Source organism: Leptodactylus fuscus, chromosome 2, assembly GCF_031893055.1.
Source record: "Leptodactylus fuscus isolate aLepFus1 chromosome 2, aLepFus1.hap2, whole genome shotgun sequence".
Lineage (NCBI taxonomy): Eukaryota > Metazoa > Chordata > Amphibia > Anura > Leptodactylidae > Leptodactylus > Leptodactylus fuscus.
Window position 1 is genome coordinate 198351515 of NC_134266.1, and position 18742 is coordinate 198370256.

Below are 18742 nucleotides of genomic sequence, written 5' to 3' on the forward strand. Positions count from 1 at the left end.
ACACGCAAATAACGTCTGTGCTTCCGCTGCCCCTTTCATTAAATAAATAGGAGCCACAGAAGCAGGGCCGCAAAATAGGACAAGAATCGGATCTGTTCTATATTTTGCAGCCCAGACTGTTAGCCCACACACGTGACACTGTAATTCATGGTCATGTGTATGGGCCCATAGAAATTAATGGGTCAGTGTGCTGTCTGGGAAAAACACGCATAGCACACTGAACATGGCCACGGTCGTCTGCAAGAGTCCTAAGGGAAATTCAGGGGAAATGTAGTTCAGTTGTATTGTGCTTTAGCTAAAACCAGGTTGTATTTTCTGCCATTGTTGCATGACTACTTGATGCCCACTCATCTCATAGGTAGACTAACTTTCTTTATAATAGTACAAATAACTACAGTGTATAGACAGAGCACTGACCGATCTGCTACACCACAATAATAGTGCTGCACCTTGTTCACAGTAGTGTATACGTGACTTTCTGTGCAGTGAAGGTAAAATCTCTTGTCTGTTATCATGCTGTATATCCAGGCAGAGGAGAGCTGGGTAATTGAATTCTCTTTATTCTAGCCATCAATAATATTAGTGGTGTCTCAGAGCATTACACATGCTGCACAATTACATCATAGGTCTATTTCAGGACACTGACATCATTTTAGTTTTTTAATTTAACTCTTTAATGCACGTACATATTGAGTATTTGTGTGTGGTTTTGAGACCTTTCTCTTTTTACTGTATATGAAGTGCAGAGGTCTGTCAGAGTAGTAAAATTTTTAGTACATTATTAAATAGTGTCTACATAGCATGATGTCCAGTGAATGGACTAATATATACTAATGTATAATTTTTTTTCATATTCTACCCAGGGATTGAGTCTTCTCTGCTCTGTCTACTGTACTTGCAGTCTCTGTATAACACAAATGACACCAGACATCTTATAACACCAAGTAAAGCAGTAGGACATGACATTTGTTAATTCAGTTCTTCTGTCATACTTGATGGCGCCACATCCTTTACATGACGGAAACCAATGGAGCTCAGCAGACCCATTGAAGTCTAATGGGTCCTTTGGGTTTCCGTTGTGTAGTCTGTCCTTTTATCTGAAAAAATGGCTTGGGGTGTTGCACTATATTTATTAGCATTTATGACAATCTGCCATGCAGGCTCTTAATGAAGCCTCCAACGCAGATATGGACAGTGAGGGGAAAAAAAACCCCTTCCAGCTGCGGTATGGTTCAGTAGTTATGTTACTCATGTATTAATTGATTCAATAGAAAATAGTGTATATGTACAACATGTAAGGGGGGGGGGGGGGGTTCACACCTGCACCCGATCTCCGCTTTGTGGGTTTCCATCTTCTGCATGAGAAACTAGCCTGGAGACGGAAACCCGGCGGTCTGTTTTCAAACCCATCCACTTTAATGGGTTTGCAAAGTGACCGTCTTGTGCCTCTCTGCGGCAAGACTTTTTTTATTTTTATTTTTTTTACCGGACACAAAGGCACAAGACTCTCATGGGTGGACACTTTTAAAACCCATTCAAGTGAATGTGTTTGAAAACTGACTGCCGGGTTTCCATCTCCTGTCCAGTTTCTCGGACAGAGGATGGAAACTCACAAAGCAGAGACCGGGCGCAGGTGTGAACCTGTCCTAAGGCTTGCTCAAATTCTACAAATGTGTGCTGATGCATTGCAAAAGAAGAGTGGTATAGAAATGGCACCCCTAAAGATGACTTCAGTTTTCACTATTTGGCATACTGAGAAAAGATAGGGGAGAACAGCACTGCCATGAGCTGCGTGCTGTTGGATTTATGTCAGAAGGAGCAGGACAGCCAGCTTTGTGAAAAGGAGTGAAACAGACTCTACAGCAACAAAATGTTAGAGCAGTTTTAAAGGAATACTGTTCAGAAAGTTGCTTAATTTTGCATTTATGAAGTAAAAATTCAGTGCAAAGATTTCTATAGCGTTTAACCTGGAGACCAGTCTGTAGCTGCAGCGACGAAGCACAGTTGTAAAAACACTATGGACGGCCATGTGAAACCAGCCTAATCATGATGGGTGAATACAAATAGAATAAAGATGGATTTCTTTGATCCAGTAAATGTATACAATGACAAAGATGAAGGCATTGATCTGTATAGGTAGCAGATTTTTACTATAACAAGGAGTGAATACTTGCAATACTGCTCCAGTACTGATGCTTCCTTAAAGGGGTATTCCTACGTCGCATACTTGCCAGTCTTCACTGCTGTAAAATCTTCTTTCTTCCTGGTTTCTTGCATCATTTGGTGGGCGGGGTTTCACATGCAACCTGCTGTTTAGCTCTGCCCACCGCATAGCGTGATCCTATGGGGTGGCTGAAGGGCCTGTGATGTCATCAAAGGTCCCTAAACACTATATGCACAATATTGGACTATGAAGTACAGGCAGGAGCAACTCCATTCTGTGTTACATACAGAGACTGCCTGTCTCTGCCATAATGAACACAATTGAATTAGCTAGCCTGATAACTGGGAGAACAGAAGACGTTCAGAAATGAAAGCAGCTTCTCTCCTCTATCTGATAGCAGGACCTAGGTCATGTGGTGTAGACACAGGAATAGCTAGAAGCACAGGCTCGCTCCCGTGCACTTAGCCCCTCCTCCCTCCCCCCTGAGAGCAGGCAGATACATCACTTGACTTTTGAGCAGATAAGTCAAGGGCTGTCTCAACAATGAATTGAATAAAGTAAGATAGTGGACAAACAAAGCAGTTTTGCTGAAGCAGTGTATTTAGGAAAAGCCTTACATCCACATTAACAAGCAGTATAGATAGGATCCTTGTGATGGGACAATCCCTTTAAAGTGTACCTAAGCTTTAGGTTTTTTGGCTGCTTTTATGACTATTAATACATTTTGTAATATACTTGAACAGATTTTGCCTCATTTTTCTGAGGTGAATCCTGTGTTGAAATACACTTAAGTTTCTACTGTGTTTTTTGCCTTGTTTCTTTCACTGAATTCTCTTGAGTATTGAAGATGTGCGTCCGGAACGGTCACTTTAAAGTGTACCTCCAATTATAAACACGTTTTCATAAATAGCAAAGGTAAAAATAACACACTTTGAACTGTGATTTATCTTACTAAATGTATTTTCTTCACTTGTCAGGCAGGTACTTTCTCCATATTAGTTTATGAAGAGAGGATAGAGATTAGAAGAGATCCTCCAATAATTGCTGCTGTTGTACTTTTTAAAAAATGTTTTTTTTTTTTTTTTTAAACCCCACTGTGAGAGCACAAAATGAGGCAATAAGTCAATTAACCAGGGGGTAGAAGAATCTGACTCCCTGCATTGAGGTCCATGTGTGAGGCAGAATATGAAGAGTGGTATCATGTAAACAAAGTAGTCAGATTGAAGAGAAGAACAGCTTAATAAGTGGAGAAGGAGACGGGTTTTCCTTAACCTCTTTTCACTCTACACCATACTATTACAGTGCTGAACGTTACCTTTAATAGTATGTCTGTAATGCTGTGGGCACAGGAGCTGTTTCTGCAGTATAGATACTCGGCACTTACCCCACTTACACTCTGCTACTTACCCCAGATCCCCCGCGATAAGATTGCGGAGTTCCAGGGGTTGCCATGCCAGCTCGGATATAAGCAACAGCCTCCTGCCTGCCTATGCACATTACACAAAGGGTAACCTATGTGCAATGTATTGCAGTACATTGCGCTGGGGGAGCAGAGAAAAAGTGGGACAGGGAAAATGTTATTTTGTGAGTTGCAGTTTTATTTTTATTTTAAAGACTAAAAAAATAAAAAAGGAAAAGGTTGGTTTGCGACACTCCTTCAGTATAAAACTTTTATTTAATCCATTAAAAAGAAACACGCATAACAAAAAAAGGAAGCGCAAAAAACACACAAGAGGGGTGCGTTTAAAAGAAACCGCTTACGCGTTTCGGGGACATCACTGCCCCTTAGTCATAGTGGCTATGACTAAGGGGCAGTGATGTCCCCGAAACGCGTAAGCGGTTTCTTTTAAACGCACCCCTCTTGTGTGTTTTTTGCACTTCCTTTTTTTATGTGTTTCTTTTTAATGGATTAAATAAAAGAAAAGTTTTTTACTGAAGGAGTGTCGCAAACCAACATTTTCCTTTTCACACCATTGCTGGCTTGTCCTCTACTAGTCCGGAGGCTAGGTTTGGCACCTTCCCGAAATTGTTTCTTCATATGCGGTAAGAAAAGTCATCCATTCTTTTTTTTTTTTTTTTTTTTTTTTTTCTTTTTGTATCGCACTAAAAAAATAAACCATAACTTGGAGGACCTTTCACTGATTTGGGCACAGGCAGTTCTATATACTGCTGGAAAGCTGACAGTGCGCTGAATCAGCGCACTGTCGGCTTTCCCGATCTGTACCCCGGGTAAAGAGCTATCGGTCCCGGTACCGTACCTCTTTACAGTCAGAAGGACGTTCCTGACAGTCAGTCAGGTACGTCCTTCTCCACAGCAGCAGTACAGTGTGAGCGGGGAGGAACGCCCCCTCCCTCTGCTCACAGTGCTCGTCCATAGACGAGTATTATCAGGAGGGGAGGGAAGCGTTCCTCCCTGCTCGCACAGCGCAATAAGCGCTGTTGTGAAGAAGGACGTTCCTGACTGACTGTCAGGAACACCCTTCTGACTGTAGTCAGTCAGCTATGTCCTTCTTCACAGCAGCGCTTATTGCGCTGTGCTGTGTGAGCAGGGAGGAACGCTTCCCTCCCCTCCTGATAATACTCGTCTAAGGATGAGCACTGTGAGTAGAGGGAGGGGGTATTCCTCCCCGCTCACACTGTACTGCTGCTGTGGAGAAGGACGTACCTGACTGACTGTCAGGAACATCCTTCTGACTGTAAAGAGGTACAGTACCGGGACCGATAGCTCTTTATCCGGGGCACAGATCGGAAAAGCTGACAGTGCGCTGAATTCAGCGCACTGTCAGCTTTCCAGCAGTGTATAGAACTGCCTGTGCCCAAATGAAAGGTCCTCTTTAAAGAAAAAAAAAAAAAGAAAAAATACACAAACATGCTGGGTATCCCCATATGCGTATAAGCATCCACTATCCAAAAGCTTTTTGTTTTTTTAATCATGTATAGTGTACATTGTTAAAAAAACTACAATGCACAAAATAACATGTTTTGGTCTCCTTGCTTTCCAGAGTAAAAAGTGATCAAAAAGTCCAATATAACAGCAACTTTTACCCGCAAATACTGCAGATAGAGCCTTGACATATCTCCAATAACAAAACGGTAACAAGTTATAAGCACAGAATAGTGATCCCAGGAAAATCGTTCATTTTCAAAAGGCGACGTTTTATCTGTAACAGAAGTAAAACATAATGAAACAAATATACATATAGTATTGCTGGAACCGTAATGACCCACTGAACAAAGTTGTCATGTGTTTTTTTTTGTTTTTTTTTATGCAGAGTATATGCTGTAAAAACAAAAATCAAAACATTGATAGAATTGTAGGTTTTTTGACATGACCTCAAAAAAGTTAATAAAGGCTAATCAAAACATATGTACCCCAAAATGGTACAAATTGTCATGCAACATATAAGCCGTGACATGTCATAGAAAAACATGAAATTTGGAATTTTGGGAAGCTGAGAAGGAAAATATGAAAAAGTTGCTGAGCATTCAAGAGGTTTCCACAATTTTTTTTATTTTTTTTATTTTAAATCTGGCTGGGGAAGTTTGGGGGGGGGGGGGGGGACAAAACACGCACTTCTGTCCCTGGATGCTCTGGTACCTCTAAGCGTGGTCCGGTCCTTCTGCACTGGTGGAAGTTCTCGCTGGCTATGACATCCTGTGTCTCTTCCCTTAGCGCGACTGCAGAAGCCCTTCAGCAGCCGATCAGTGGTCTAAGGAAAGGATATGGGATGTCACAGGTAGGGTATTAGTGTAGCATGTCTCCACATTAGACGCGTCTCCACATCGCGAAAGCGTGAAAATGATTAGACGTGTCTCCACATAATGTTTACCGTAGTACAGTATGTCTCCACATTCTCCACATCTTCCAGAACCAGTGAAATCTGCCTAGCATGTCTCCACATTAGACACATCTCCACATTCTCCACATCGCGAAAGCGTGTGAAAATGATTAGACGCATTTCCACATAATGTGTACCGTAGTGCAGTATATCTCCACATCTTCCAGAAGTACCAGTGAAATCTGCCTGTGATGACCTTTAACCCTGAACTACACATCAGCTGAGGTAAGTGAAAAAAGGTGGGAAATTTGAATTACAATGCACAGCTTACACTATCTTTACTTCCCTGAGTGAACCTGAGGAGAAAAAGTATATTTTATTAATTTACCACACATTTTGGGGTACCATGCCACCATGTGTCCTCCAAGCAAGCCTGCTCTGGGGGTCCCTTGTCATTCTCCACATCGCGAAAGTGCAGAGTAGGTATAAATATCAGGCTTAGTAACAACGCTATTTATTTATATAGCACCATTAATTCCATGGTGCTTTACATTTGGGGGTTACATACAATACACAAAATATACAGGTAGATATAATACTAACAATGACCGACTGGCACAGTGGGGTAGAGGGCCCTGCCCGCAAGGGCTTACAATCTATGGAGGAAGTGGGGTAGAGACAGAAGAAGAGGGGGGAGACAGTTCAGATGGCAGTGTGGTGATGGTGTTATTGGAGGTTGTAGGCCTTCCTGAATAGGCGAGTCTTCAGGGCCATCTTGAAGCCTGTGATTGTGGGGGTCAGTCTTATGTGTCTTGGTAAGGAGTTCCAGAGTATAGGGGATGCACGGGAGAAATCTTGGAGACGGTTGTGTGAGGAGCGGATGAGAGCAGAGCGGAGTAGGAGGTCATTGGAGGATCTGAGCATTACGTGTGGGCAGGTAGCGGGGGGTTAGTTCGTAGATATATGGAGGGGACAGGTTGTGGATGGCTTTGTATGTTAGCGTTAGTAGCTTGAATTCAATTCTCTGGGCTATGGGTTGCCAGTGGAGGGACTGGCAGAGGGGAGCAGCCGATGAAGATCGGGGGGAGAGGTGAATTAAGCGAGCAATGCAGTTTAAGGTGGACTGGAGGGGGTGAGGGTGTTTGCTGGGAGTCCATGGAGAAGGGTGTTGCAGTAGTCTAAGCGGGAGATTGAGGTCCTGGACGAGCATCTTAGTAGTTTCAGGGGTGAGGAAGGAGTAGATTCAGTGGATGTTTTTGAGTTGAAGGCAGCAGGAAGTGCTGAGGGTTTGAATGTGTGACTTGAAGGATAGGTTGGAGTCCAGGGTTACCCCAAGGCATCGGGCCTGTGAGACAGGGGTAATTGTGGTTCCGTTAACTTTGATAGATGAGTCAGGTGGAGGGGCCATATGGGGTGGGCTGAAGATGATGAAGATGATGTATGAGTTTGAGAAAGCGGGAGGAGAGGAAGGAGGCTACAGCTGCTAAACAGTCTGGAACTCTGGTCAGCAGGGAGGTAATGTCTGGTCCAGGGGTGTATATTTGGGTGTCATCGACATAGCAGTGGTATTGAAAACCATGAGATTCTATGAGTTGGCCCAGGCTGAGGGTGTAGATGGAGAACAGGAGGGGTCCTAGGACGGAGCCTTGGGGGACACCTACAGAGAGAGGGCGAGGTGAGGAGGTGGTGTGTGAGTGGGAGACGCTGAATGTGCGGTCGGTGAGGTATGAGGAGATCCAGGAAAGGGCCAGGTCTGAGATACCAAGGGATGAGAGAATTGCTAACAAGAGGGTGTGGTCAACTGTGTCAAAGGCAGAGAAGAGGTCAAGGAGGAGGAGGCCAGAGTAATAGCGCTTGGCTTTGGCAGTTAGAAGGTGACTTTTGTTAGGGCAGTTTCAGTGGAGTGTCAGGGTCTGAAGCCTGTCAGAGCAGGTTGGATGAGAGATAGGAGGAGAGTTCGGAGTGGACGTGTTGCTCAAGCAGTTTTGAGGTGTACAGGAGCAGTGAGATGGGACGATAGTTGGCTGGAAAGGATGGGTTGAGGAATGGTTTCTTAAGTATAGGTGTGACAGTGGCATGTTTGAAGGCTGAGGGGAAGGATCCATTGGTTAGAGATAGGTTGAAGAGATGAGTTTGGGCCGGAGTAATGACTTCAGTGAGCTTGGGGATGAGATGTGACTGGATCAGGTCAAGTGCGCAGGAGGTGAGGTGGGATTTGGAGATTAGGGAAGAGAGTTTTTCATCAGTGATGGTGGAGAAATGGGTCAAGGATGAGGAGCAGTGAGCAGTTGGGTGGATGGATTGTCGGGGGAGTAGGATGAGACTGTCTCTGATGGTGTCAATTGATACATGGCTTTGGATCCAAATATTTACGAATACTATTGGAGACTGCAGCATCGAGAGAGTCCGATTCGCAACATCATTGCTGAAATTGCTAGTCAGTTCCCTTTACTAGGAGTTTTTTTTGTTTGTTTTTTTTGAGCAAAATCATCCGATATTTAAGTAAAACGCGTTTTTTCGAATGTGGAGATATGCTACACTAGAGCAAAAATGTGTGGAGGCATGCTACACTAATGCCGAACGCCTCCTCCGCTCTGAATAGTACTTGTCCATAGACGAGTACTGCGGGGGTGCCATGGCTGTGCGGTAAGCAACGCCCTCTCTCATAGTAGCAATAGATGCTACTTCCTGACTGTCAGGAAGGGCCTTCTGATAGTGAAGAGCTACGGTATTGGCACTGATGGCTCTTCAGCAAGGGAACAGGAAAGCCGATAGTGTGCTGAATTCAGTGGACTGTCGGCTTTCTAGTTCTAGTAGTATATAAAACCCATGTGCCCCAGGAGGTGAAAGGTCCTCTTTAAAGACTAGAAGAGCAATGTAAAAGGGTAGCCAAAAATTGTAGTTGGCCTTGCAGTAGTAACATTGACTTGAGTCCTAAAGTCTGACCTTCTGACACCTAGTCATTATTCAGAGGTAGCCCCTGATATCTAACCTCTAGAATGACTTAACTACTTCACTTTCCATCTGTCGGAGTATATTGGCTCAGCCTATGTTGCGTTTTCTAATGCCATAACACATGTATGTGGCTGATTCTTGGAAATTGCTGCAACATATTTGCGAGTCGTGAAAGCTATAGTTGCCATGGTAACACCCGGCACAAGACTGTAAATTCACATTATCTGCAGTGTTATGTTTAATAAATCTGTGGAGTTTTAGTGCTTTTCGAAAAGCCTGACGGATATATAGAAAAACACATTTTCACATAGCTCCTAACAAAAATAAAAAAAATAAAAAATCAAACCAGTAAGATTGGAGAGATTAGAACAAATTTCTAGCACCTTTACATATGTAGATAAAACACAGGTCACTATGTTAAAGCCTTGAGTTTGTAAAATGTACAGGGTTTAATATACTGTAATGACTTTATAGTCCAATGTTTACATTAGGGGGAGTTTACGGAGATCGCCATTTTATATTCTTAGAGGCACAGAGTTCTTAATAAATTAGTCTTCACCTTTGCCTCTATATGTGATGGAAAGCTAATCTGTCTCTGCAAATGTATATTTGCTATATCATTTTGTACCAGTTTGCCGTAAATTTATAGTAAATTTGTCTAGTGGTACAAAATGCCTTTAAATATTTGTCAATGCTAAAATGCTATCAGTGGGGCGCCTGGTGTGAGGTATTGTTAGTGTGTGTGGTTTTTGGGGGGGTGTGGTGTGCGTTGATTTTTTTCTTTTTTTAATTCACGAATGGTAAAAAATGTGAATACATCCATACACCTTTTGAAAATGGGCACATGATGGCATTTCTTCACTGTTAAATTTTTTAGAAGCGAAAATTAGCTTGAGAACTCCTAACAGATTTCTCAGAAAAGTGATCAAACCAGTGTCAGGCAAGTGTAAAAACTGAAACATTTAGGATGCGCTCTCTATAAACAACCTTGAAAATGTAACAAAAAGTTGCACATAATTTAATGTATCTAAATTTTTTCCCCTCAAGATTAATGGTATATTTAACGAAATTGCAGTGAAACAGATGGACTAGAAAGCTTGAAGGTGTTTCTTCTATTTATGCTGTATGTCACCCTTCTCATCTGTTATGAGGCCATCTGTCTGCTATTTGTAGTCTGCAGCTAAAATTATACAGAAAGATGCATTTTTATCTGTAAGGCTACACGCACACTTAAAGGTTGGGCTACTCTGCGACCTCTGCTCTCGCAACAGGAGTTGCAGCCAGTGTCAACTTGTAGCCTTGCAACTCTGTCACCAATGTAAGCGAATAGTGTTGCATTGTGACCCATGAGTGCTGTGATTGGGACTTTTGGTTGCAAAAAGTTAGTCACAGCACCCTCTGGATTACATTGTGACTCCCGTCATGTACAGTAGTGAAGGAGATGCAGGACGACATGATGATTTTTGGCACTGCATTGTGAGTTGCAGCCATAGGCTTAAGACTTATGCTGTGGATTTTCTGCACCATAATTTAAATGTGGATTTTCCTGCTTGTTTCAGTTCAGTTGAGTATGGCATGTGTGAAATGAAGAGAAAAGTAGGGGAGGGTCACTTCAGTTATATCTCGACCATTATAAGGCTGCCTTCACACGGAGTAACGGCGGGCTCAATTTCAGCGTATTTTTACTGGTGTAGAACTCCGAGGGTCATGTTAACGTTGCATTCACGCGGCGTTTTTTTGCTCGCGTACACACTCCGCGTTTTTTAACGGAGCGTGTATGCGAGCAAAAAACGCCGTGCATGCGCGCATAGTAAAAAAAGCTGCGTGAATGCAACGTTAACACGACCCTCAGAGTTCTACGCCTGTAAAAATAAACTGAAATTGAGCCCGCCGTTACTCTGTGTGAAGGCAGCCTAAGGGTGCATGCACACTGAGTAACGCCGGGCGTGTATGAGAGCCGTACACGCCGGCATTACAGCAGACTGCCGAACACTTCCCATTCACTTCAATGGGAGCGCTCGTAACAGCGGCGTTTACGAGCGCTCCCATTGAAGTGAATGGGAAGTGTTCGGCAGCCCTGCTGTAACGCCGGCGTGTACGGCTCTCATACACGCCCGGCGTTACGTAGTGTGCATGCACCCTAAGGGTGCATTCACACGATGTAACGTGCAGCGTGATCTGGCACATATACGGCGTGTGAGAGTTTGCGTGCCGTAAAGGCTCCCATTCATTTCAATGGGAATTAGGATCGTATACGCCGTGTTATTTTGCGGACGCAAAATCACGGGCGCAAAATAACGCAACGTATACGATCCTAACTCCCATTGAAATGAATGGGAGCCTTTACGGCGCGCAAACTCTCACACGCCGTATACGTGCCAGATCACGCTGCACGTTACATTGTGTAAATGCACCCTAAAGCTGTAGAAATTTGCTGTAAGAGGAGATTCAGAGCCACAGATCTTCCTGTATGATTTACAAATATGAATTGTTGAAAACAGTCAGGATTGGAATATTTTATGTGCAGCTGTATTAGGGTTTTCTGATGTACTTGTGACTGATACAATCACTTCCTTACTGGTCCTGATCATGTGCTGTTCATTGTGCACATGACTTCAGGTGTTGGTCATACCCACCATGAGCGTGATGTCGTCACTGAGGAATCTAAACTTTGACTGCCAGAGCAGCCACTAGGAGGAGATGGAGGCTGGTCCTGAAGAGCAGACATGCCAGCACCTGGATCGCAGCAGTTTTCTGATTTAAGAACTTTTTTTTTTTTTTTTTTGAGAAAAACTACAATGCAATTTTGTTCTTCCTCATTGGGAAGTGTTGTATTATGGGATCAGATTGTGTGATTTCAGTCTGCATTTTAGTTCTTCGGGTCTGCTTGGGGACCCCAAAACAGAAATCCAGCCTGTTTAAAAAGTAACCTGCAGAAATCTGTGGACCCCATAGACTATAGTGGTGTCCTCTGGGTTTCTGCCCAAAAAATGTGGAGAAAAGTGATGCTTGCAGTACTTTTCTCTCCTTGTTTTCAAGTGGATTTGGGGACAGAATCCCTTAGGGTCAGTTCACACGTGAACAAAAGGGCGGATTTTGACAGCGGATTTCGCTTCAAAATCCGCCCCTTTACAATGGTGGTCTATGCAGACCGCCGGGCTTCTTTTTTCCCGCTAGCGGCGGGCTGCTGCTAGCGGAGAAAAGAAGCGACGTCCTTTTTTTTTCAGGTGGAAGCCGCGCGGGCGCCCCACATGTGTACTGACCCTTATAGAGGACCTTTCATCAGATTGGGCACAGACAGTTTCATATACTGCTGGAAAGCTGACAGTGCACTGAATTCAGTGCACTATCGGCTTTCCCGATCTGTGCCCCAGGTAAAGCGCTATCGGTCCCGGTACTGTAGGGCTTTACAGTCAGAAGGGCGTTTCTGACAGTCAGTCAGGTACATCCTTCTTCCCAGCAGCGCCTATCGCGCTGTACAGTGTGAGCGGGGAGGAACGCCCCCTCCCTCTTCTCACAGTGCTCGTCCATAGACGAGTATTATCAGGAGGGGAGGACGCACTGCTGTGGAGAAGGATGTTCCTGACTGACTGTTAAACGCCCTTCTGACTGTAAAGCGCTACGGTACCGGGACCGATAGCGCTTTACCCGGGCCACAGATCGGGAAAGCCGCACTGTCTGCTTTCCAGCAGTATATGGAACTGTCTGTGCCCAATCTGATGAAAGGTCCTCTTTAATGGAGACCTGGCGCATCTGTGAACCTAGCTTTAGGCCAATAAACTGGTGTAAATAAAAGTGGACAGAGTGGTGTTCAAAACTGGAACGTATTTGCACAAAAAAATAAAATTGCACAAAGATTGTGTTTTCTGTTTTTTTACATGCCTTGTATGAATGAAACGGCACGCAAAGCATAATAAATCTGTCCTAATGTCTGTAAAGCGCTGCAGAATATGTTGGTGCTATGTTAGTCAGGATTGATTTTGTCAGCACGGGCTTCCACGCATTTGCTGCAGTGGGTGATGGTATACTGCCGTTATTACGTGTCTCCTAAACAGTAGCTGGGATAGAGGTGGATTGCTGTCCGCCTCGGTCATACAGACATAGATAGTATGTAGGTGTAGGAGCATTACCTTAGGATAAATATTTTCTGTATACAAACAAATAAGCACATGGAATCCCCCCCCCCCCCAGTGATAAAGGCGCTGCTTCCCAGTCCTAGCAGCCCTTGTTTGCAGTGGCTGGTTGCTAGGGGCTTGATGTGTTGCTAAGCTGGCTGCCTGGACGGGTTGACTAAGGAGAGCGGGGATGCGGAGGTTCTTCTGTACGGTTAGCCTGTAGGATGCTCTGAGAGGATTTTTCTTCACATGCCAGAAGCGATTTAACTAATGTGTTTCTAGACAAATGACATCACTGCAGGGAAATAGTGGCAACCGCCCGCCTCAGTGCAGCCTGCAACGCCGCTATATACAGGGATCTATGGCTGTATTTTCCTTGGTAATGTACCTGCAGGTTTCAGATTTGGTCCTATTCCATTGCCAGCACAGGGTAGTAGCATGCGGCTGAGCTAGTTGTAAAAGCACTGAGGCTTGTAACAGGAGCCATGGGATTCTCTGTCATCTCTGAATACTGAAGAGTGGTCATAATGAATCATCGCAGAGCGCTGTCACTGGTGCATGGCAGATGAAGGACTGTCTGATCAAAATTGGCTATTGTTCTGCTAACACTTCCTAATTCTGACCGCCAAGGTTCATCCCTGAGAGCTGGTATGACGGCCTGGCTGCAGGAGGGATTGTTAAAAAATACATATCAATAATATTAGATTCAGCCATATGAATCCATGGAGGTATACAGTACGTGTAGAGGAGCCCTAGCACAAGGAGCATATGAACATTGTGTTACACTACCGAGATTATATATAATATATATATATATATATATATTTTATTAAAATGGCACTGCATCCACTTTAAAGATGAAATATAGTAGTAATTTTTATATCTTTAATAATATGGCACTTGCATTACCTATAATTAACTATCGAAAGTGCCGAAGTTAAAGGGGTTGTCCCATCACAAGGATCCTATCTATACTGCTTGTTAATGTGGATGTAAGACTATTCCTAAATACACTGCTTCAGCAAAACTGCTTTGTTTGTCCATATTTTACTTTATTCAATTCATTGTTGACACAGCCCTTGACTTATCTGCTCAAAAGTCAAGTGATGTATCTGCCTGCTCTCAGGGGGGAGGGGCTAAGTGCACGGGAGCGAGCCTGTGTATCTAGCTATTCCTGTGTCTACACCACATGACCTAGGTCCTGCTATCAGATAGGGGAGAGGAGCTGCGTTCATTTCTGAACGTCTTCTGTTCTCCCAGTTATCAGGCTAGCTAATTCAATTGTGTTCATTATGGCAGACACAGGCAGTCTCTGTATGTAACCCAGAATGGAGTTGCTCCTGCCTGTACTTCATAGTCCAATATTGTGCATATAGTGTTTAAGGACCTTTGATGACATCACAGGCCCTTCAGCCACCCCATAGGATTACGCTAATTTGGGGGCGGAGCTAAACGGCAGGTTACATATGAAACCCCGCCCACCAAATGACGCAAGAAACCAGGAAGAAAGAAGATTTTACAGCAGTGAAGACTGGTGAGTATGCGTCATGGGAATACCCCTTTAAATAGATTGGTTGCAGATATAGAAAAAAATAAAAGGAAAAAGGAGCTCACTCCCCTTCCCACCATTATACTCTCACCATACACTCACCAGAAATTGCTCTTTCTGGTCTATGGGTCATTTAGTATTGCAACACGGTCACATTCACTTGGTGCTAGAACGCTGTGCCATATAAAGCCCATGGAATAGAGTAGCGCTGTCTTTACAGAAACTTTTTTTTTTCTTCTGTTTCTTTAAGGCTTCTATAATATACCAAAGTGAACTAAAGACTTCATTTAAGGCTATGCTGTTCTGTCACAGGACCTCCAGATGACTATTAAAATGGTCAACCATGTGAGATAATTTTGCTGCTTGTCCTTGACCCTTACTGCATATGTACAGAATTTAAAACCTTTAGAACAGTATTCAGGATTAGAGATGAGCGAACACTGTTCGGATCAGCCGATCCGAACAGCACGCACCCATAGAAATGAATGGAAGCACCTGTGACGCTGACTTTGCCGGCGGCCGACGTCACAGGTGCTTCCATTCATTTCTATGGGTGCGTGCTGTTCGGATCGGCTGATCCAAACAGTGTTCGCTCATCTCTATTCAGGATGCTTCTGCGCTCCCTTTAGTGGTGACTGTGATCAACGAGAATAAGTGTGTGTTCAGGCAATCTCTTCCATTCATTAACCAATCCGCTGTCCGCTGCAACAGCATATACAATGGCTAAAGGCTGGCCAAAGAGTTATTGTAAAAAAACTGCAGGAACACTGCTTTATGATGGCTGAAGCATTGCTTATATTTGGTGTTTGTGTTAATTGATTTCTTTCTTCTTTATTTTAGGAATAAGAAGATTCTAAGCAAGAAAAAACTAAAAAGGAAGCAAAAGACCAAATCAAAAGGGAAATTAAGAAGCAAGGTAAGAGTTAATTTGTTATATAGTTATCAATATTGCAGTGTTTAGTTGTATTCATGTGAGCTCTAGTCTTTTGTGTTATTTGTAAAATGGTTGAAATATTACTCAAAAATATGCATTGTCGCATGTCCTCTTCTTTTGGCAGACTATGCGCGTTGTGTAAGGTTACTAGCCTGAACTTCAACATAAGGGGCAATATGTCGCAGGGAATCCTAGTTAACTATACTGCTAGATTGAAGTTCAGAATGCTAAATCCAGCCAACACACTAACCAAGTTTCACGTCTTGTGAATCTAGGCGAATACCCAGTTTGTTTGCAGAGTTGCCGGGGCACTGGACTGACTTGCATCTTGCCACAGTGACAATAGCTGCTCTTTGGGATTCTCATAAACAAGATATTTAATGAAAAATGTATGCACTGCACAATTTTGGAGCCTTTTTAGCTATGGTGATATGGCATTGGAAATTGAATATCAGACGTTGAACAGCATTTTGCTATCTGTAACTGGCCAAGTGCATAAATATTTCATTGCCCTAATATACATTTATGATCCCAGTTTTGATGATTAAAGTAAGATATGCCTGTGTTTGGCATATGTCACATATGAACAGTGCACATATTTTGAGTTTTCATTAATAGGGTTTCCATGAAAGTCTTACGTCATCAAGCTCATACAATGTAATGTAGCGCTGATTTGGAGGTGAATTCCTCAAAAATCTGTGCCAAATTCCACTTAGGATCTGCTTACCATTGTGGTTAATGGGAGATGTAGAACGAAGCAGGACATTAAACAGAGTTCTGCTTGACTTTACCTTGGATTCCTTGGCTTATTCAGCCGGAAATCTGCCACACAAACTATTCAGCTGTTTAGCCCATTTGTATGAGGCTAATGGCGAGTACAAGCAGTGCTGGAATGTGGAGAAGAATTTGAGCTGGAAGCTGGCTTGAAATTCCTGTTTACTTTTTGCTGGGTGCTATTTTTCCAATATGCCTTGGCATGGTTTGGTAAACCCCTCCCCAGCACGTGTAGCAAAAGTGGCCCATGAGGTTTATTTCCCTGGCTTTGTAGCCCGAGTCCTTTCCCAGCAGCTTCGTTCAGACCAAACACAGCCGAAACGAAACTACTAGTATTATACTGAGGGCACCCTTCAGAACCCAGAGTATAATAAGCGGATGACCAGGAGAGGAGATCAAACATTACAAAACAAAACAAAAAATTCACCTTCCCTGCACTTCGGGAACCGCTCTGTTTTCTTCTGCCTGATGTAAGAGACCACTGATATGGCCTCAGGGGTCACGTCAGCATCATTACGCATAGGCATTCAGAAATGCCAAAGAGAACAGAGAGTCGCTCAGGAACACGGAAGAGGTGTGTAACATTATTTTATATGTGTTATCACCTCCCCTGGGCCTCTGCTTATTATACTCTACTTCAGACCCCACAGTACTATAGGCAATAAGTGGCAAAAATTTGGTGTAATATTATACTTTGTGGAGGGGTCGCTATGGAACAGATACTGTGTGAAGAGTCCACTATGGCACATTATTCTATATAATAGTGTTTTTGTACAAAAAAAAGCGTGTTTTTTTTTTTTTTTATAACAGAAAAAACCTGCACCATGTGAGAGTAGCTTTACATCGAATTAAGTATTCCAGTGGCTTAAGAATATAGCTACATCCATATACATAGTGTATTACCACCATTAGGGTACTGCCATACGGTGCTCCTGGACATATATATTTACCACTAACTGGGGGCTACATATGGACTTTCATTGCTTCTAATGGGAATGTACAGGGGCATCCCAGGAAATAGCAGTAAACGCATGTGTCCTGAAGCATCTTATAGCGGCACATCTGTTATGAATTGTGGTATATGACTTTAGTATAGGGGGCGTCAGCCTTACAATTATTGTGCGGCACTCTGAGGACCTCAGTTTTTGATTGATTGATTTCATTCATTCGTTTTAATTTAAATTGATAGACTGAACAAAAAAGGTTGCCAACCCCTTTGATAGGGGTTTGGTTTACAAAAATTATATGGGTATCGTGATGTAATAAGGAATATATTTCGGAACTATCTACTTAACTACCTCCATCTTCTGTAATAGTATAACAGATGTTAAAAACATGATGCTGAGTTGGTGCCATAGAAAGAATGCAGATATTTAACCATTTAGATGCTTCAGTCAATTGTAACGAAGACATCCCAAGAATAGCTGCAAGTAGTTGGTGTACTGAATGTGATCGACTTCCCAGAACATGATTTGGGGGTAGCGATCTGTTACTAGGACAGATGGAAAGCCTATTGAATGCTTTCAGTACTATTACATGCTCTGGCTAATAAAAGTAGGGGTTTTATAATCTACATAAGAAAATAAACAAAAAACATAAATACCGTATTTTAGGTATCCCTGTATCTGAATGCGCAAAACAAAAAATGAGAGAGACCCTGGAAAAAATGCCTTACACAACTCCTTACATGGGAGTATAACAGTTACAGGTTTCAGAATGCCGCGACTGAGAAAAAAATCTTTGTATTTTTCATAGTTTGCATTTCTTTTTAAAGGGTTCTGTCACCGAAATTCTTAATACAGAGAGGTTTAAAGGGATATTCCCACGAACCTAATTATTTTTAAATTTGTAGATGATTAAAAGTTAAATATTTTTGCAAATATAATTAATTTAAACATTTTGCAGAGTTTTAAAGATTTTCTCTAAATATCTTATGGTCACAAGTTATCTTGATCGATTGCCAGTTGGTACGACCATGAATGCAGGACCTTTCTAAAGTCAGAACATCCGTCATGATTTCTTTATTGTGGCCGGGATATCTTCTCATACATGTAGTGTCTCTGTCCGATAACCCAGCTACAATAAGAAAATCATGGCTGGGTTCCTGACAAGTCCGAGACCATAGAAAGTTTCTGTATTAGTGGTTGTATCCATTGGCAACCCGATCAAGGGAACAGAAGTCACCACTAAGAATGTTAGAGAAAATCTTTAAAACTTTGCAGAATTTTTAACTACTTATATTTGCAAAAATGCTTAACTTTTAATGATCTACAAATATAGATATGATTATGCTAATGAAAATACCCCTTTAAGGTCACCTAAATCAAACCGGATTTTCCCCTTAGGAATCAGTGCTTTCAATACCGAGAGATTGCCATTTTTGTCAGTATGCAAATAAGCTTTTTGGAGCAATGAGTGCATTGCTACTTACTACTTTAGAGCAAATGCAATGTTTTTGTTGCTCCAATGGGC

General features: G+C 42.7%; 1 protein-coding gene across 2 annotated transcripts in view; it reads left to right on the forward strand.

Moving 5' to 3' along the window:
- The window catches only part of MYCBP2 (MYC binding protein 2), a 149555-nt gene that overhangs the window by 11630 nt on the left and 119183 nt on the right, over positions 1-18742 (forward strand). For both annotated transcript variants that reach the window (XM_075265391.1, XM_075265389.1), the window contains exon 2: positions 15403-15478. In XM_075265391.1, coding sequence (XP_075121492.1) covers positions 15403-15478 — 76 coding nt within the window. The remainder of the gene's footprint in view (positions 1-15402; positions 15479-18742) is intronic.